At 46.1% G+C, this 20,313-nt stretch overlaps 1 protein-coding gene across 1 annotated transcript in view; it reads left to right on the top strand.

The window, feature by feature from the left end:
* The window catches only part of Cad87A (cadherin 87A), a 94,970-nt gene that overhangs the window by 20,429 nt on the left and 54,228 nt on the right, over positions 1-20,313 (top strand). Inside the window, exons 2-8 of the mRNA XM_050196375.2 lie at positions 5,992-6,039; positions 6,198-6,272; positions 6,419-6,552; positions 7,470-7,538; positions 7,633-7,722; positions 9,370-9,468; positions 10,332-10,466. Of these exons, the coding sequence (XP_050052332.1) occupies positions 6,000-6,039; positions 6,198-6,272; positions 6,419-6,552; positions 7,470-7,538; positions 7,633-7,722; positions 9,370-9,468; positions 10,332-10,466 (642 nt within the window). The 5' untranslated portion in view covers positions 5,992-5,999. The remainder of the gene's footprint in view (positions 1-5,991; positions 6,040-6,197; positions 6,273-6,418; positions 6,553-7,469; positions 7,539-7,632; positions 7,723-9,369; positions 9,469-10,331; positions 10,467-20,313) is intronic.

The following is a 20,313-nucleotide window of genomic DNA, read 5'->3' as shown; positions in this document are numbered from 1 at the left end:
TTGTGAGCAGAAGCTTGATGTGGGCGAGTTGGTTGAGCATACTTGATGAAAAAAGAGAGCGCTACGAAGACGAGGACGAGGACGTCTGTCGCACATGTTGTTCTTTCGTCCTCGTCTTCGTAGCGCTCTCTTTTTTTCATCAAGTATGCACTTGTGAAGACGCGTACACTGGGGCGCACTAAAGGAGCTTTTTCGCGATAATGTCTAATAAATCGCTCGGCGCAAAACACTGACGTACACAGTCATATACATAAAGCACCACCCCTGTCAAGCCTTATATGTAACCAGCCTTAAGATTAAAAATGATTGAATAATCGTATGTTTCTTTTTTCATAGTTGTTTGATATGTTGCCGATGTAGTAGTCGTCCAAGAGCACATTGTTTATTCCAAGTCACGGCGATAAATTATCTTGACATAAGCCTACCGTGTGAGACTGAAATGTGGTCCACTGAACTCATTGAATCGTGCCACATGAAGTGGAAGAGGCGATAACAGGTCCATCCCCTGATGTTGAAATACGTGGGCATATGGTCACTCCCACGCGTCTTAATAACCTTGAGCAATCCGACACGCCTGGCGAGACTTCTTGAGACGAAAGCCAGGTCAGCTCAGTGGCTATGGCGTTGCGTTTCTGAGCACAAGGTCGCGGATTCGACCCTGGCCGCGGCGGCCGCATTCCGATAGAAGCGCAACACAAAAAATGCGCGTGTACCATGCATTGGGTGCACGTTAAATCCCAAGTGGTCAAAATTAATCCGGAGTCCACCACTACGGCGTACTCGTGATCGGATCGTAGTTTTGGCACGTAAAACCCCAGAAGTTTGGAGCCCTAGTCAAGGCAGCTGCTGTATATCAAGTCGCGCAAAAACCTACGACTGCCGTCACTCAAAAATCAGCGTTTATTGTCAGAGGCGAAGGGTACCAAGCTTCGGCCTCTTGAGTTGATATTCGAAATTCCTTACAGTATATGGTGTGCGTTGAGGCCCCCGGTGATAATCTACATATCAGGAGATGATGACAGTATGCCTCGCAATCTGTTCCGGTCATTTGTAAGTGTTTAGATAATTTATAACAGTGCACAGTGTGTCAATACATCTTCCTTCACTGTTAAACTTGTTGTTCTTTTTTGCATGCATCCTTGTCATATTCTATAACTCGACGACACTTTGTATTATTTTGTCACCTACATCCAATTTCTAAATATTTCACTGTTCCTAAGAATAATTTCTTCCACTTAGACTACTTCACTTACTGCAACATTGTATGTAGTATTGTATTGTCTTTTACATTGAGATACTATTTTCCGATCATGCATCTCAGAATTTAACTGCAATGGTGATAACATTTAAAGCAAAATCATCATCATCATCATCATCATCATCATCATCATCATCATCATCATCCGCCTATTTTATGCCCACTGTGAATTCTACCCACATCTCTCCTCTAGTGCTCCTAGAATCAATGCCATAGTTGCCAATTGCTTGTTCACCAGCCTGCTTGTCCCCCACATTTGCATTGAAGTGGTAAATGACTACAGCATATTGAGCTTGCACTTTTCTTATCGCTAATTCAACATCTTCATAAAACTGTTATATTTCATTATCATCGTGACTGGAGGTTAGAACGTAGGCTTGTACTACCTTTATTCTATACCTCCTAGTATTTAGTTTTAGTACTACTGCTCATCATCATCATCATCATCAGCCTGTTTCATGTTCACTGCAGGATGAAGGCCTCTCCCTGCGATCTCCAATTACCCCTGTCCTGCGCCAACCGATTCCAACTAGCGCCCGCAAATTTCCTAATCTCATCGCTCCACCTAGTCTTCAGCCATCCTCGACTGCATTTCCCTTCTCTTGGCGCCCATTCTGTAACTCTAATGGTCCAACGGCTATCAAACTGCACATTACATGACCTACCCAGCTCCATGACCTACCCAGCTTAATGTCCATTAGAATACCGGCTATACCCGTTTGCTCTCTTATCCAAATCGCTCTTTCTGTCTTTTAGGGTTATGCCTAGCATCCTTCGTTCCATCGCTCTTTGCGCGGTCCTTAATTTGGTCTCAAGCTTCTTTGTCAATCTCCAAGTCTCTGCCCCATATGTCACTACCGGTAAAATGCACTGATTGTACATCTTACTTTTCAACGATAATGATAAGCTTCCAGTCAGGAGCTGACGATGTCTGCCGTATGCGATGCAACCCATTTGTATTCTTCTATGAATTTCCTTCTCGTGATCAGGGTTCGCTGTGATTTATTGACCTAGGTAAACGTACTCCTTCACAGACTCTAGAGGCTGACTGGCGATCTTGAACTCATGTTCCGTTGCCCGGTTATTGATCATTATCTTTGTCTTCTGCATATTAATCTCCAACCCCTCTTACACTCTCTCTGTTAAGGTCCTCAATCATTTGTTGTAACTCGTCTGCAGTGTTGCTGAATAGAACAATGTCATCGGCAAACCGAAGGTTGCTGAGATATTCGCCTCGATCCTTACTCCTAAGCCTTTCCAGTTTAATAGCTTGAATACTTCTTCCAAGCACGCAGTGAATATCATTGGAGAGATTGTGTCTCCCTGTCTGACCCCTTTCTTTATAGGTATCTTCCTACTTTTCTTGTGTAGAATTAAGGTAGCTGTGGAATCTCTGTAGATATTTTCCAAGGTATTTATCAAGTTCTAAAGACGTTTGCGAAAGCGTGGAGTATATTACGTAAAGTTCAAAGTTTCAGCCACGTGTTATCCACAGCTCTACGTCACCATAAACCCGATAAATCATAAAGCTCCAGCTATATCCTGTCATGTCGCCCTAGTAGCAACGTCACTAAAACTGCTCAACAATGCTCATCTGATACAGAACTCTAGAGAAAGACTGCGTGCTCGGAGTGGAACTTTTCGTTGAATAAATAAATCCTGCCATAGTTCTCCAGTCGATGTTGAATGAAGTGTTCTGGTGTCTCGAAACGTATTCAGCCTGTGTGCGGCTTCGTTATTTACCAAAGCTCTACTGACTATACACAGCCGCCCCTAAGGCAAGCGCAAAGGCAGAAAACTTATTGTAGCTTTTCCATTTGGAATTTCTACGCGCCTTAGACTAGCTAAATTGGCGAATGGAACTGAATATTAATATTAAAGAAACACGATGGTCGAATATCGAATTTAATACCGAATATTTCCTGCTTCTAAACAATGTCAATTATTAAGGGTGCCTCGGAGTGTCCTTGGTAAAAAAAAAAGAAGGCTTATTTTCGTTACTCATTTGATACGTATAATACGGTCAGTAGCTGGAATGCAGGTCAAATGAGAAGCCTATACATGAGAAACACCTTAGGTCTGATTATATCTGATGCTCAATGAAACTGATAGTAATGAGACAAAGGTCACCAGATCACGTAGTAGACTTTGTTAAAGGAGCTAAATGTAATACGCTATACAACAACGCAAATCGTGTTAAAGAAATCCAAACGTGATCAGATTGATCAAAAAAATCATTTGTTTCGCCTACACCGACACAACAAATTCATAGACTAAATAAGTCGAGGCATGCTTACTTAACGACTGGAAACTATAGTTGTACAAAAGTGAGTTCCTCGATGCGTTCGCTCTGCCACTGTTGTCTCTGCGCAGCAAGCGCGGCTCCACTGCGGCAATATCATTCGGGAGAGGCCGCATTTACGTCGATCTTGCTGCCTGTAGACTGCAACAAATCTTGTTATCTCTTATAGCATCCGACAGAAACGATTATTTGACAAATACGAATAGGTAAAGCTCGATTTGCAAGCGGATAGCGAAGACAATTCGGTTCGTATTGGAAATTTCCAACACTAGCACACCCCTGGTTATTACCGGCGTACGATAAAGCTCTTTCTTTTTCATTTTTTATATCCTGAATATTGAATTGAAGTAGTCATAAGGGGGCGTGTTGCTTCCAACCTCTCCGTAAAGAAACGCCAGTTAAACCTACCTACCCACCTAATTCCGGAAATGACTGTCCACGGACTTCAACGGCGTTCTCGTAATTGGCCGGAAAGCTAATGCGATAACAAGCCTCTTCCATGAGTCATGTTCTTCACTCAGAACAAACGTGAGAATATCATCAGGCGACTACACTGTAAATTCATTTAAACCCTTGAGTGCGTCATCCGTACTTTCCAAGACAACACGTGTCAGCACGCCAAGAATTAAAATGCTGTAAGCATGCGTCATGACACATGCCATGAGCTGAGGGACTTCCTCGGACCGTGTCAGTGTCCTGCATCTGTTCTGCACGCTACTAAGACGCTTATATAATTCCTTTGGGATATATGGCCTCAATACGACTAAATTACCGTGAGATCGTGCTAGTGCGTTAGCGTGTATCTTTGTACATGCGTTTCACGCGCGTGCGAATTCTTCTTTTTTTTATTTTCTCCTGCTCTCTGTGTTCCTCATCATACATGATCCGTCGAGTGACATGCTTTCTATGACGTAGTAATAAACTAGGGTCTTCTAAAAATTTTCGATGGTGGCGCGTTTACACCCTCAGAAAGAGAATGGAAAGCAATTACGTGCATACCTGCACCGTTTTTTTCTTTTCTTTTTCTTTTTTTTCACTGTTGCGTCTAGTGAGAGAAGCTTTCTACAGGAAACAATGCCCGTATTCACAAAACTTTTCACAGTCAGAGTGTTTTTTCATTGGCCAGCCGTTTGGGCACCCGCCACTTATGGTGGCGATCGTCGTGATAACTAGACAGCCGCCTCAACGACGGCTAATAGTGGATGGCACTTACGCAAGAGCGTTTTTTTTTTTTTTAATATCGCTCCAGGGGCCGACTTCACAAAGCTCTTATTTCGTGAATGCTTTATCCATTGGCCGGCTGCCTTGGCTAAGAATGCGTCAAATATCTCGATAGGCTGGGCTGGCATGTACTCTTACGAAAAGAGTTAGCGTAGGAACTTTTTTGTGAATACGGGTACAGGTCTTTCTAGATTTACAGCATTACAAAACAGATTTGGTTTCAGCGGTCAATGTACGCCAGAACTACACCATAAATGGCATAGGAAGTGGGGCAAATGCACCCCCAGGTGGCCCCACTTGCTCTTCATATCGCTGCATGCAGTGAAAAGGCGAGTTTTTGTAAAGACAGACTAGACAACTCACACCTCATACATTATTTTTTAAATGTCGCGTTTGGCAAGAGAAAACAAGGGGATGCTTGCCTGGTATTTTGTTAGGCTATATTGTCCGTAGGCAAATTTTATTGCATGTTCGAATTGCATACAAGTGCTTTCAAGGAGGTGCGCACGAAACAACCATTGCCGGACGATGTTTCCGACCGCAACACCACTGGAGCTAATAATACCCTCGTGGAACTATTCATAAATAAAATACGTATAACACGCGATAGAAAACAGGAAGGCAAAAAAGAAGAGAAATAAGACATTATGCCGAAGCCATTATGCCATTATACGTCCGGTAACCATCAACGGGTTTTGCTTAAACACAGTACCCACACTTCTCGAACTTACTTTTCTTTGATGACGTTGGCTAGGAAGAAATGTGCGGGCGCTGCATCTTCCCTTGTGCAAGCACGAAAACGTACTTGGACCAATGAGAGGAGAACAGTCTGCAATCGCACCCTGCCACACACCTGCGACTTTTACAGCGTAGCTGTATATGGCTACTGTGCGGCGGTGGTCGATGTCCGTCCGTCTACGCGTAGCGTCGACACGAAAAAATTTTCGCCTCCAGTTTCTCGCGAATGCTCTGTAGCTCTCAATCTAATGTAGGTATCTTGAAAAAAATTATACTGACATTGGCTGCTACGACAACTCTATCATTACACCGAGTTTAATTTCCTTACCATAATTAGTTACTTCACAGTAAGTTTTAAACGTTACAAAATTCCCGCCTGCTGTCAGTACATGGCCGTCTACGGAGGGAGTATGGTATAATAAATAAATAATATTTACTTACTGTTGCTCTCGTTTTTTTTTTATGTTTCCAGGGTTGAAAATGGTGCTCGTCTTTGTGCTCCTTTCTGCAATTGCACATCGTGAGTATTCCTCTTTTCAACCGTCGATACCCGTTGAGACATGCCGGCTTAGCTTTGATAGCATAGATCTATTGATTGTTTTAGGAGATTTTAGCCAAGCATTTGTTGCACTACCGCTACCAAATCGCCGCCTAACTGCTTACTTATTTCTCTTGCAGTAACAAACGCAAATATGCCGCCTAAGTTTACCAAAACTATTGACCTTGCTGTGATATCCGAGAACACGCCAGTTGGTAAGTCCATGACGCTATTCAATCAAACACGACTCGTGAAGCACCGAATTTCATTTTTCTGTTTCTATTACCATGAATTTGTTCCGAAAGAGGTAAAGAAATTGGAACCAAAGCGCCTTACTTATTTCAAATTTATTTCTCTTTAGGCACATCTGTATTTCGTCTAGAAGGTTCGGATCCCGAAAATTCCCCAGTTTACTACGGACTCGAGGGAACTGACCTTCTTTCAGTTGATCGTGCCACGGGCGACGTCACTGTGATAAACAACATCGATCGGGAGGTAGGTGGTATACCTCGAAAATATTTGCGACAAATTCATATTGGACTTCCAACGACCATGAAGACCAATGAAGTAGATCATGCTTTTGCATGATCTACTTCATTGCTTTTTTAACTTAAGACGTTTATAGGGACCACGAATCAGTTGACGTAGAGTATGCAAGGCGTTAAGGAATATCAGATGAGCTCAGATCAGTTGAATATATTTAAGAGGTGACGCGAACGCTGTTTAGGAAAGGGGAAGAGGCAGGACAGGACTAGGTGTAATTCACTATATAAGTATAACATGCGACGCTCCACGTAGTGGAGTGTCTTGAACGCTGGCACATGACCGGATTCGTTCTTCGAAAGACGACGTCGCTGTCTAGAGTGGGTGCTTGTCACGCAACGCCATAAGTAATTACTACATATCTGCAGCTGTATGCATTCTCAACAAATCGTTATTATGTCGCGTACGTGCTGCGTCGGCTCTCTAGAAGTGGTAGAGTGGGAATAGGGAAAAAAACATGCTGCGGTTCTTGTATCATCCGACCATACATGTCCTGAAAAGAAAACATTTCCTTTATCCTTTAACACCTATAAAAACTGGTAACGAAGAAAAATTTTGCAGTAATATAAGATTTTATAATCGCTTATGAATGTACACCCAAAACAGTCTCTAGTGTTGTTGTTGTTGTTGTTGTTGTTGTTGTTGCGGCTGTGGCTGCTGCTGTGGTTTTTTTAATTAGGCGTGCGGGAGGGGGGGGAGGAGCAGCAGTCAGACCTTAGGGTCGTTCCTGGGCATGGTAAATAAATGACTCATTGAATGATTGATATTTGCATAAAATTGATGAAATCATATCAATAGCATCATACAAGAAAGTAAAAAAAAAACTGATAGAAATTTTCTTGAAACACAACACCATCATTTCATCTTAGGTAACGGACACATTGAAGTTCGTGGTGACCCTAGAAGACATCGTTGGAGGACTTGATCAAAATAACATCGTGAGTGCTTCAAGTTTTCCTTTGCTCGACTTAACAAGCGGAGGAAGCTTGATTGAGTAACTTACATTTGTCGCTTTCGTTTATTTTTGTTCAGGTTAAGGTGCCAGTCAGCGTGATTATATTGGACGTCAACGACAACGTCCCAACATTTGAAAACGTCCCGTACGATGTCAGGATCGCGGAGGTAAGGCCACTCTACTACTTCCTCGCACACTGTCATGCGGCTTCTATATGCATAAGTAAGATACATATAAACTGAGGTCAATCAGCACAGCGTCACTATAAGGTATGGATGTGCGTGTATGTAACGGGCCAGAACATAAGCAGCTGTCGGAACACATGACCTGATGGCGCAGCGCGTACTGCCAACACTTGAGCCCGTAATGCCGAAAGTCGCAGTTTCGCCCGAAAGGCGAAACATCGATTCTCGATAGCAAATTATTAGGCAGCTATACGAAGTAAGGATAGTAGTTTTATCAGCTGTATAAGCTTTTGTTCGCTTACTTCTAAAATTAACAAGTGTGGTGTCATGCGCGCACAGGCAAACGTGAACACATCTCATTCGATGACCGCAGACACTCGCTGTAAAAAACGCTGGCGTGAGGAAGAGCAGCAGCAGCATCGAGTGAATTGATCTTCGTGCTTCCTCCCCCTTCACCGCGAACTAAGCGGCGAGAACACAGCGCACAGAAGCTTGCAGCCCTCGGAGCTCCTAAAATCTACCCATAGCATGATCGCTTTCAAGATAGGGCCCGCGCGGCCACGCACAACTGCGCCATACGCAACCTGAGTGAAACCTCCCCACCCCCCAGGAGCCTTGCGCGCGATGGAGGACAGCGCGCTTCCTCCCCGTCTTCCTCCCTTGCGCGCGCGAGATCGAGCCACCATTTTCGACTCACCCCTGCACAGTTTCGCTAGCACCCATGGCATACGCCTCGCGGCCACGTTGTTATCGCACTTGAACTTTGCACGGCCCACCACGGCGACGCTGACGACGACAGCGGAAATACGCCTGGAGTGTCCATATATTTGCTATCGCAGTAAAACGTTTACGTAAATGCTCCCCGCGAGTGGCCGCCGTGGCAGTGAACGTCTCGATATCACACAGACAACATTGACGACTCGTAGGTACCCGAACGCCGGCCAATGAGCAAAGGCTCTTATGTTAGAATAGTTATGTGAATAAGGGCTTGCAGATATTTTCTCACTTTTCCGACGTTTTTTATCCGACAAGCTCACTGATAGTATACCACGGCAACCGACGCCTGCCCAACGTATCGTATCTACCACTTTTATTCGATGAAAAATGTGGACAGGAGGGATGAGGTGAAGGGAGGGGGGGGGGATAATTCTATTGTATGTTTTATACGTGCTCATTCGAGTATGTTAAAAACTTTGAGCCACACTAAAGCTCTACTAGTGTTACAAAAAGTTCAACAATGCCATGTTTTTCATTTAGAGAGTCATTTGGCGCCTTGCCATGGTTTTAGCATTGTCTAAAGGTTGTGCGTTAAAATGCGAAAAGAAACGTTTGCCGAGACACTATGGAATCACCCAGACAACCCCACACGGCCCCCTTCTCGGTGCACGTATACCTTGCTTGTTCGATATCGCTGCGATACAAGTCGTGATATCGGCCACTCCTCCTTATAGCTTTTCTGAGTGTTTTGCTTTAGCTAACGTAGCCCCAACGAAGCAGCGGGTCTGTACTCGGTTACTACCTTTAAGCAAATCTAACTAGCCATGAAGCATCGTTATTTGCTATTTCTATAACGCTGCCATCTTTGGCATAACAAGTGAACGCCTGCAAACTTTTTTTCCCGCTTTGTAGGACACACCAATAGGACACACGGTGTTGAACAATATCAGAGTGACTGACTTAGATTCTTCAGGGAACGTGCTTCAGGTCCAGTGTTTCCCCAACGCCAATGTAAGTATGTGTGTATGAATTACTTCCCATCCTCGAAAACAACTCGTTAACGCGGCCTTAAGGCCTTGTTCGCTATAGAGGGCCAGAAAGAAAAGGAAGTCAGCTGTCGGCAGAGCGAAGGATTCATCTCGTATTGAGAAAGCTTTCCGTTCGGCACTTCTGCCTTCTGTCTGTCATCGGCCCGTGTCATCGCTGCGGGCGGAACTATGTGGGCTGAACGTGAGCGGAGCGTTGGTTAGTTGGCCGGGTAGTGACGTTCGTCGTAAACCTATAATTCTTTTTCATACGGCCAGCTTTGCAGAAAAGATTTCTAGTAAGTTGCTCTATCTCCAAGAAACACATTGCAGCAGTTATTACCTATAAGTGGGAGCTGAATAGACCCTTCTCATATTTGTAACGCTAGCTTTCCTGTGTGACAGTTTGCCCAACTAATGGTGACGTAGCCTTTTTTTTTTTTTTTTTTTTGTGTGTGTGTGTGTAAACAGCATGTACAAGCACAGTTTGCTTGCGTTATGACTTGGTAAATGTAGACGTGGCTCTCGCGTTCAAACAATGCGCAAGAGGCAGTTGAGGCGCCCGTAATGTGCAGCTAGCACTTCCGTCTTTACTTGAACAATGAGTGGTGCCGCCATTATTTGGGGCAAATGCGAAGTGCAGAGAAGCGCACTAACAATTTAGGAAAAGGATCCAGTTATGTTTCAGTGCCACGCACTGTAAACAAGCACTGAAAACAACTGAGAAGCGGCTGTCTTACGACATGTCGTTCTTCCGATGATATTGTTCTTGATATATCTGCGTTTGAAAAATAAAGGCGCCCTAACTGCGTTCATGAGTCTAACAATGCGCGGCACGCTGTGTTTTAGGTCCCGGAAGCGTGCAGCACGTTCGCCGTCGTGGTTACAAAGTCTAGTCCCCAAGAACTGAACGCATCGTTAGTACTGCGAAAGCCTTTGGATCACGCTTTCCGCCCAGTGTACGAAGTCCACCTTGTCGCAGACGTGAGTAACCCATTCGAGCTTGTTTGTGTGCTCTTGTCGAAGTTTTCGTTCTCGTGGGTGTATGTAAGTAAAACCACATATCGGTGGTAGTAAGAAAAACATATGTTAAGGCAGTGTGTAGTGGACACAGTATGCTATTGCACCTGTTTGTTTGCGACTACTTGTGACGCGTTATACAGCTTACAAATCATTGTCTATCGCTTCCAACGGTTCCTTTCGTGGAGGGGTATTTCTAAATGGCAAGAGCGCTACGTACGAACGGCTGTTACAAGGGTACAAACACACATCGCTCCTGGCCCGCGATGGCGAACCCGGCTCGTTCATGTGCACATTCAGGACCTCAAGTCAATGCTAATAAGCCTACAGCTTCAATCATTCATGAGGCTTCACGAGCACGCATCGCAGAACCAATCTCTCTCAGCATCGTTCCGCACCCGTGCAGAAGAATCTGAGCAAAAGAAATGTAAACGGCCACCGGATATTCGGGCTCGCTATGTCTCCACTCCAAGATGTGCGCTCAGCCTAAATGCTGTCCGAATGTATGGTGCGTGTCAAGCGGCAAATAAATTTACCGTGAAAGCAGCGAGTTTTCACAACGGCCAACGCCACCTTCTCAAGGACAACTTCTTTGCGACGCGCTCAACGTCGCCTTCGTCCACTACCGGCACAGACCGCTCTCGGAGTGTACGTGGCGCTTAAATAACCGCACAGATAACCAAGTGCAAATGCTGCGCGGTAGTGGTGAGCACGCCCGCCTCCAAAGTACACGTCGCCGCGAGAGCAAGACTTCTATACCCAGTGGCGGCGATTGTGGCCGTGGTTTTGTTTTTCTTCGTGAAATGGCGAGAGTGATTCTAAAGATGCAGAGGTAGCCTGACGACGACGGCGTTACCAGAAAGCGCCAACAGACGGCACAGTAAAGCGAGTTCCCTGCTCTTTACTGCTGTCGCATTAAAAAAGAAAAGAAAATGGCAGGGACCAGTGGACAGTGTCGGCAACTTGTAAAATACGTGTCCTTCAGTAAATATTACATGTTAAGTTGGTTATGTCACCTCTGATGCGAAGGACAAGAGGAGGAAGGAATTGATCACTGATTGTCTATGCATGGAGTGTAGATACCTATGGGTGTCAAAGAGAAGGCGAAATTATTTGCAAAAAAGCAAAGCGGTCAGCCCGAACTTGGGCGCTTTAACACTGCTAGTCTGCACGGGGGAAGAGGAATAAGGAATGAAAGAGTTGTGGAGCATGAAAACAAGAAGAGTCATGTGAGGATGTTTGTGGTCAACGCCGCCCCATTCTTAAGGCTATGAGTTCAGTCCAGTGTTCTGGAAAACTTGAAGAAGAAGCTCAAGCCCATCGCTCCAACTTGCATTCTATAGGCAGACGCTAAATATCTACGCCAGCGTTTCCAGCACATGACTGCGGTCGCAATTTCAGCTGTTCTCATAAACGATGACGTTAGCAAAGCGCCGAGTGCACGCCACACAAAGTCGCATTCTGTGCACCGAACTTGTGTCGCAGCGTTTGAGTTTCGGTCCCCTACGAAACCACATACCGTTGTCGAATTTATGGGGACGACTGCGGTGACGGTGTGGTTGTGTCACTGGAGGAATTTGATGCGAATCGCCGTTTCATAAAACCAGGGAGCTTGTACCCGGTCTGTAAGACTCACTGTGCACTGCCGTGCAATCATGCAAAACAAATGTCTCTGCGTCCGCAACTTCGCCGTCCTCCACGCCGCAGTGTCCGGATAAGTATTAAAATTTAATTTCGTGACCCCTCTGTTGCGTGACGCCAATAAGATCTGCAATGTCGAGGACTAAGGTGTAATAAGGGCCTCGCTTGCGTGTGCAATGCGATCATTTATCACGCAGGCTTATAGTCACAAAGCACCGTCTATACCCACAAGTGGGCGGCAATCGAGTGGAACTGCCGCAAGAATAGCAACCAGGGTCGCTATAACGTAAAGCTATTCCAAACTGTTTCTATTCCAGTGCTGCTGCAATCATGCAACCGTCTGCAATTGATCAACAATGTTTCGGGCTACCCCCACTTCGCCTGTATATCACGTGACGTCACGAAAACCGCAAGAAACTCTCCCATCTAATATGATGTATCCAAACTGGCTATGCATGATTAAACCGAACAAAAGAAAAATAATTATTTCCGATTCCACACCTTTTTCGACATCAGCCCACCGCGATTGGTCAAAAGTTTTAGGGCTGCGCCCACTTCGCCTTTCTGTCCCGCGACGTCACAAATACCGCGAAAACTCACCACGTCAAGGGGATGTTTACGCCTTAAACATGCATTAGTGAGCCGAACAAAACTGAATTACTTTCGGAACAGCTGGAGACGACTCCGTTCCGAAGGGAATAAAATATGTGCCCACCGATCGCTCTGGCACTGGCTACTCGTAGCTGCCAGTAAGAACGATTTGCGTATAATGAAAGGTTTGACGTGGCAGTATAACATTATCGAGGCCTTTCGACACGTATACGACATCGCTTTGCCAATTCTTCGCTGAGGATCCGTTTTAGTGGCATTTGTAAACGTCCGTTGCACGCGCCGTGCTTTTCCACCAGCCACCGCAAGCTACGCAAGCAGAGGCCGGCCAATCGCAGATACCGGTACCACCCTCCACATCCGGTTATGTACTTTCACTGTGCTAACTCGGCCCCAACAAAACCCTTTCCACTTCTGTGTGCTTTCAATGCAAACAAAAGTGGTCTGTTTTAGACGAGGAGAGCGTTCGATTGGGCAGATTAAACAACGCTGTGGGTCACCACCTGATGCTTGTGCCGGTGGTTGCGCAAGTTTTACGTCGAGAGATAAAACAGATTTGAGTAGTTTTACGTTATAGGGCCCTAGTTCGGTAGCAGATGACCCACATCTAACGTCCAGCTTAAATCACCGTGTAACAACTAGGCACCAGATGACGACAGGTGCTGTTGTGCAGCTGATCTGACTGAGCCGGTAATATAGATGTCAACAGTGCCATCGTGCATTCAAAATATGCGACAAAGAGTGAGCTTTCACAAGCCAGGAGATGAAACATGAAAATGATTCGAAATGATGGCTATTTGGAGCTGTACGCACGGCCTAGGCACGAACCCTTGAGGCATTCTATGGATCTCGGTAGCGACAAATCCTGGAAGTATCAGTCTCTCGCAACAAATAGTTACAGTGAGCTATAATATATGGGCAGTGCGCCGACCGATTCAACCCGCGTCTTAGCGCGTATGTCGCTCGAAGTGCTGTTCGTATACAGGCGGCGTTGTCGTCAACAACTACTGAACGTGTCTAGCAAGCCGTAGCTCTTCACACGGCTTGTATGGTGCGTGCGTGCGGCGACTGGTCAGACGCCAGACTCTCGTTCCAGACCGACCGTGCTACGGCGCGCAACGCGCTTCAGCGCAATGCATCTTCAATAGTTACCGTCTGCAGCTCCGCCGCTACTGGCGCCACAAAACGTGTCAGGCGGAGAGGCGAGGTCGCGCCACTCGAAGAAAAATTATGGTACACTCTAACCCAACATAGCCACTGAGAAACTGCGATCAAGCTTACTGTTAGGAGTGACGAAAGGAGACGACAACTGCGTCGGGTAAGCGTTCGTATATGGGCAGACGCGAAGAGGCAGGGATCGAAGAGCTGTCAGCAAGTGCACAGAATGCAAGTCGAATATCAAACAGAATTTCTGAAAGCTGTGGCCATGAGTATATATATATATATCTTTTATTTTTATCCAGAAAGACCTCACAGGCCTACGAAGAGGCATAGAGTGAGGGGGGCATATGGCACAATTTATTACAAAATACAATAGGTAAAAAGATATCGATGCATGAAAGAATTCAAATATTGGCACAAAACGAAGAAATGTGTATATTTACGGAAAGGTGTAAAAAAAAAGCGAAAAGAGGAATGCACAGATCAACATTGCATGAAAACAGCAAGAAGAGCAATAATTATTACATAAAAGCAGCAAGCTACTTTGCGTTGAGACGTTATACACTGCGTCATGTTAAAAATAAAAATAAAACACATAGCATAACGCGTGACAATGCATTTTAAACGTAAACGTAATGGGATTGATAAGTACCCGTGTACTAACTCAACCCTACACACAGTGTGGAGTAGAATGTTTGACCGAATTACTGCAAAAGGTATCATGACTTCTGAGCGAAGCAATAATATCTGGAAGGCTGTTCCAAAGGCGGATAGCGCGAGGCAGCGGTGAAAAGTTAAATTCTTGCGTCGGGCCATATACGTGGGCACAGCTGAATTTATTGTGCAATGTGCGCGATGTGAAGACGTGGTGTGTCAAGCATGGTAGGGATAATCCGTCAGAGTGAATAAATTTATGGCAGTAATGACAGCAATGCAGTATCACGGCGAGTACTCAACGACTACAACAATACTTTGGCTCTTATTTGCGTAATGCTAGACTGGGCGCTGTAATTATGAGTAATGAAACGACTTGCCCTATTCTGAATAATTTTCAACGCTTCAATTAGGTATTGCTGGTGTGGAGACAAAATGAGAGACGCGTACTCAAGCTGGGGCCGCACAAACGTTAAGTAGGCCAGTTTACGCAAGGCAGATGGAACACTGCGCAAGTTCGGGCGCAAGGACCCTAATGATTTCGATGCATTGGCAGAAAGACACGTAATGTGCTCGGACCATGATAGGTTAGGTGCAAGGTGCACGCCAAGATACTTATATTGTGCAGTAGGAGATATAATGACATTGTTAATGTGGCAGATAAACTGCGAATTAACAGATTTACGGGTGAAAGACATTGTTTTACACTTTGACGCATTTACTGTCATGAGCCATGTAGTACCACTACTGGTTCACTATCTCTAGGTCTCGTTGAAGCGCTATATGATCGTCCCTGTTGGTTATTGGACGGTAGGTCATGCAATCATCGGCGAATATTCGTATGCAAGACGACATGTTGTTAGGCAGGTCATTTATATAGATTAGAAACAACAGAGGTCAAGGACGCTTCCTTGTGGCACACCAGAAGCAACGTTAGATTTGGGGGAATTGGAGTCATTAACAGGGGTGAATTGCTCTCGATTAGACAGAAAGTTACGCAGCCATAACAATGTACGGGTGTCTAATTTTAACGCATATAAATTCGATATGAGGTGGCAATGTTCAACACGATCAAACGCTTAGGAAAAGTCAAGGAATAAGCAGTCAGTCTGTAAGCAGTGATTCGTATTACGGTGACTATCTGTTGTAAATTCGAGTAACTGTGTCTCGCACGAGAAGCCTTTTCTGAAACCGTGTTGATTGCGGAAAAAGAAACTGTTAGATTCGAGATGGTTATAAGTATGCCAAGCAATGACATGTTCGAGCATTTTGCAGCAAATGCAGGTATGCGAGATGGGCCTGTAATTTTCACTCGAGTTCTTACTTCCATTTTTGTAAACCGTAAAACTTCTGCTATCTTCTAGTCGGAGGGAAGCATACCGGACATTTAGGACTGTCTGAATATATGAACCAGGATGACGCTTGAAACAGAAGTGGTAGTTTTTAATATATTAAAATTTATTCCATCAATGCCACAAGAAGACGACAATTTAAGGTTGTTTGTTAGCGAAGCGATGCCCTCGACCGTAATGTTTGTCGGTGCATTGTAATCGTAGTCGAAATCAGGTACGAAGCGTACATTTAAGCTATCCTCACTTGTGAACACGGATGTGAAAAAGGAATTGAAAACCGTTGAGTTCTCACTCTCAGAAAGAGCTATTACGTGATCATCGTGTCATAGAATGCGGTTACTCTCTTCACTAGTGCCTATTGTTTTCCAAAACTTTGTTGGATTGTTTTTAAGTAATTGGTGGAAGGGGATTAGAGAAGTACTTATCTTTCGCTGTGCGTAGGGCAATGGTAGGCGTTGTATTAAATCCACGATGAAGGCGTTCTTAAGCGCCTGGCGCACATGTAGAGCCGGGTCTCTTTTTTTTTTTTTTTTATTCTTCACGCGCTTAGGGGTTTTTGTGAACCAAAGATTCGATATATTATTACTGATTTTAATGCGAGGAATGTATATGTCAATTAACGAGGACATCTTTTCTTTGGACATTGACCAATTTTCTTCAACTGATCGGTCGTAAAATGACGGTGGCGTCTCATGCTCGCAAAACATTTTTAGTTCAATGGTGATGACAATGTAACTTCTTTTATTATAATCGCAAATTAGTTTCGGCGACATTTTATAAACAGAAGATATATTTAAGGTGAGTTGAAGCAAATTATGATCACTAAAACCGTCTAAATGTTCTATGTGAACTACCGTTTCAGGATTGTTTGCAAGTATAAGGTCTAGTATGTTAGAGCCACGAGTTGGCTGCGATACAGTTTAGGAGAGGCTGTAGTCAAGGATCAAATTAACGAATTCAGTCGACATGTTGCATGGCGATGAAAATTTGTCCCAGTCAATTAATGGAAGGTTAAGTCACCAAATAAATAGGTAACGTCAGCCGGGAAGAGCTCAGATGCCTTGCCTATGCTAATGCGCAACCAACATATAAATATCTGTTTGAATCTGGTCGGCGGTAACAGCCACCGATCAGTATCCTGATAGAAAATACCGTGCAGGCAACCCAGACAACTTCAGTGTCAGAATTGGTATTCACGAGGAATGACGTAAGACCTAACAAGACACCACCTCCCTCTTTGCAAATGCGATCACACATATATGTATTGTAGATACTTGTTAAGGCAATAATTTCATCGTGAGATACTGCGGGATACAGCCAAGTCTCGGTGAAAGCGATAACATCGGAGTCAGCATCATCGAGATAACTTGAAGTGAGATCGCGCTTTGACAACAGGCTACGTATTGTTACGTTTCGCCTACAACGCGCGGTAATGCCGGCGCGGATGCAACGGACGCCGGGGCTTCGTTCAAAGCGGCGGACATTTTGGCCCGTGCGACGCCGCCGCAACGCTTCCCCGCCAAGCGTGTCCAGGCGTGTTTCAGTGCCACGTGTCTTCGTGTGTGCGTGTGTGTGTGTGTGCCCTCGCTTGTCAAAGCGCGGCAGCCGGGGAGCGGAGTTCCCCGAATGAGGAGCCTGGAGGTCTCTCGGCTCAACCGTTCGCGCCGTCGTGTGGGCGGGTTGGCGATGCGTCACTGCACTCGGTTCAGCAGGTCTCTCGGCTCGACCGTGCGCGCCGTCGTGGGCTCATGCTCCGCCGTCCCGTGACCTTCATCCCGTGACCTTCATCCCGTGAACTTCCCTTTTGGACCGCGACGCCGAGAGTATAAGAGCAGCTGCCCCCGGACGCCAGGAGAGAGGCTCCGATTTGTACTGTTGAGTTACGTGCTCTCCCGTCTCTCCACTTCGGTCGAACTGACCGGCCGCTCTTTTGCTATGTTAGAATAAACAAGTTGTTCTGTTACCAGTCTTCTCTTGCTTTGCCGGGACCTTCGGATGCTTCCAGTGCCCCAGGCCGCCAGGCCAACGCTACCCTTGGGGCTTGCGACCCATTGGCAATAACGGGCGTCAGCACCGAGACCCCAACAACTCGTGCCAGCGGTACGATTCCAACATCTGGTTGCCAGCGGTGAGATCGCGACAACGGAGGCCAGCAGCGAAGAGATGCGGTTGAATGTATGCTGAGCAGCACAACGACCATCCGGGAGCAGTGCAACGAGCCCTGTGTGACGACTGGTTGCCTGCAGCGGAACGACTGCGCGGAATTCTTGGCTGCGAGGTTTGGTGAGTGCGGGACTTTCTTCTTCTGAGTTTTGCCAGGCTTTTGTTAGTGTCAGAAACAGAGCTGGTAATTGTGGTTGTCGTTGCTACCGGGTTAGTTTGCGGCAAGACAATAGTAGGCAGTAGAGAAAGCAGCATTCAGAGCAGCCATGGATTTGAAGTCGTTGCGCAAACCGAAATTGCTGGAGCTTGCAAGAGAGTTGGGTCTGGATGTCTCAGACAAACTCAGAAAACCAGAACTGCTAAGGGCTATTCTTGAGTTAGAAGCTGAGGATGACGAGCTGTCGGAATGCCTTGAGACCATTGAGGAGAGGGAGACGGCAAAAAGACAGGAGCGTGAACGAAAAGAACAGATAGAACGAGAGCAACAAGAGAAAGAAAGAGAGCGCGACCGTCAACACGCTTTGGAAATGAAGCGTCTCGAGTTAGAGATGGAACGCGCTCGTAATGGAAGTCAGGCACACGGTGCAGGAGAACGAGTATTGTTCAAAATGACTGACCTGATGCGGCCGTTTAAGCTTGGAGAGGACATTGGTTTGTTCCTGGTTAACTTTGAGCGAACGTGCGAGAAGCAGGGGTTCTCTCGGGAAACGTGGCCACAGCGCTTGCTCACTTTGCTACCCGGCGAGGCGGCCGACGTAGTCGCTCGCTTGGAGAAAGAGGAGGCAGAGGATTTCGACAAAGTGAAATCGAGTCTGCTAAAAAAGTACCGGCTGTCAGCGGAGGCGTTCCGTCGGAAGTTTCGGGAAAATGAGAAAGGCAAAAGTGAGTCATATACAGAGTTTGCGTACAGGCTTATGTCAAACATGCAGGAGTGGCTCAAAGAAGAGAAAGCGTTTGGTGACCACGAGAAAGTTCTGCAGTGTTTCGGGCTAGAACAGTTTTATAGTCGGTTACCTGAGAACGTGCGGTACTGGGTCTTGGATAGGCCAGACGTTAGTACGGTGGCTAGAGCCGCTGAGTTAGCCGAGGAGTTTGTGACGCGTCGGGCTCGCGGAGCTAAGGACGGTCAAAAGGGTGAATTTGGCTCCAAGTTTGAGAGGCCGAAGTTCACACCCATGAGAGCAAAGGGGGATACACGTAGTGCGGATGCGAGTGAAAGCAGTCCGACCGAACGTAAGGAGACGGCGGCAACCGAAGCCGAACGCAGAAAGCGGTTCGAGACGAGGCAAGCGCGCGTTTGTTATACGTGCCAGAAGCCGGGTCACTTTTCGGCGCAGTGTCCAGAAACAAAAACACAAGTCGTGTTTTTGTCTATATGCAGCACTGACGAGAACATGAAGCTTCTCGAGCCTTACATGCGAGACCTCCTCGTGAACGGGAAAGAGTGCCGAGTGCTTCGCGATTCCGCAGCTACAATGGATGTAGTTCACCCCTCTTACGTAGAACCCGATATGTTCACGGGCGAGTGCGCATGGATCAAGCAAGCAGTGGAAGCTCATAGCGTGTGTCTGCCGGTAGCAAAAGTGCTTATTGAAGGACCTTTCGGAGCACTTGAGACGGAGGCCGCAGTGTCATCTATGCTGCCCCCCCAGTACCCGTACCTATTTTCGAACAGGTCCGATCACCTCCTGCGCGAGAAGGGGCTTTTGTTTGGGGAGGCTAGCGTTCAGGCCTTAACCAGATCGAAGGTTCGGGAGCTCGCTGCAAAGGCGGTAGTTGCGGGGCCGACGTTGTTGAATGATGAGAAAGGGTCAGAGGCGCAGCAAGCTGGTATTCAGAGCACGCCCGAACGGGATAAAATTGAGCCTGTAGCGTTAAAGGCACCAGATACTGGAGAGGAAATTCCCGACACGGGAAAGTTAGAAGAGCTGTCTCCAGATTTGCTCATCGCGCCTACGTCAGACGGACTTAACAGGTTGCTAAAAGTCAGCCGGTCGGCTTTGATAGCCGAGCAAAAGAAGGATGGCAGCCTAGAAAACATACGCTACATTATCAAGGAAGGTATCGCCAAGAAAAATGCTCGCTTTGTGGAAAGAGGTGGGGTCCTGTACCGGAAGTATCTAGACCGCAGGGGAGTGGAGTTCGATCAGCTGATCGTGCCTCAATGCTATCGTCAGGATCTGTTGCGCTTGTCGCATGGGGGTTCGTGGTCCGGACACCTAGGAGTTAAG

Source organism: Dermacentor andersoni, chromosome 1 (genome assembly GCF_023375885.2).
Source record: "Dermacentor andersoni chromosome 1, qqDerAnde1_hic_scaffold, whole genome shotgun sequence".
NCBI classification, from domain to species: domain Eukaryota; kingdom Metazoa; phylum Arthropoda; class Arachnida; order Ixodida; family Ixodidae; genus Dermacentor; species Dermacentor andersoni.
This window is presented reverse-complemented; position numbering and strand designations above follow the sequence as displayed.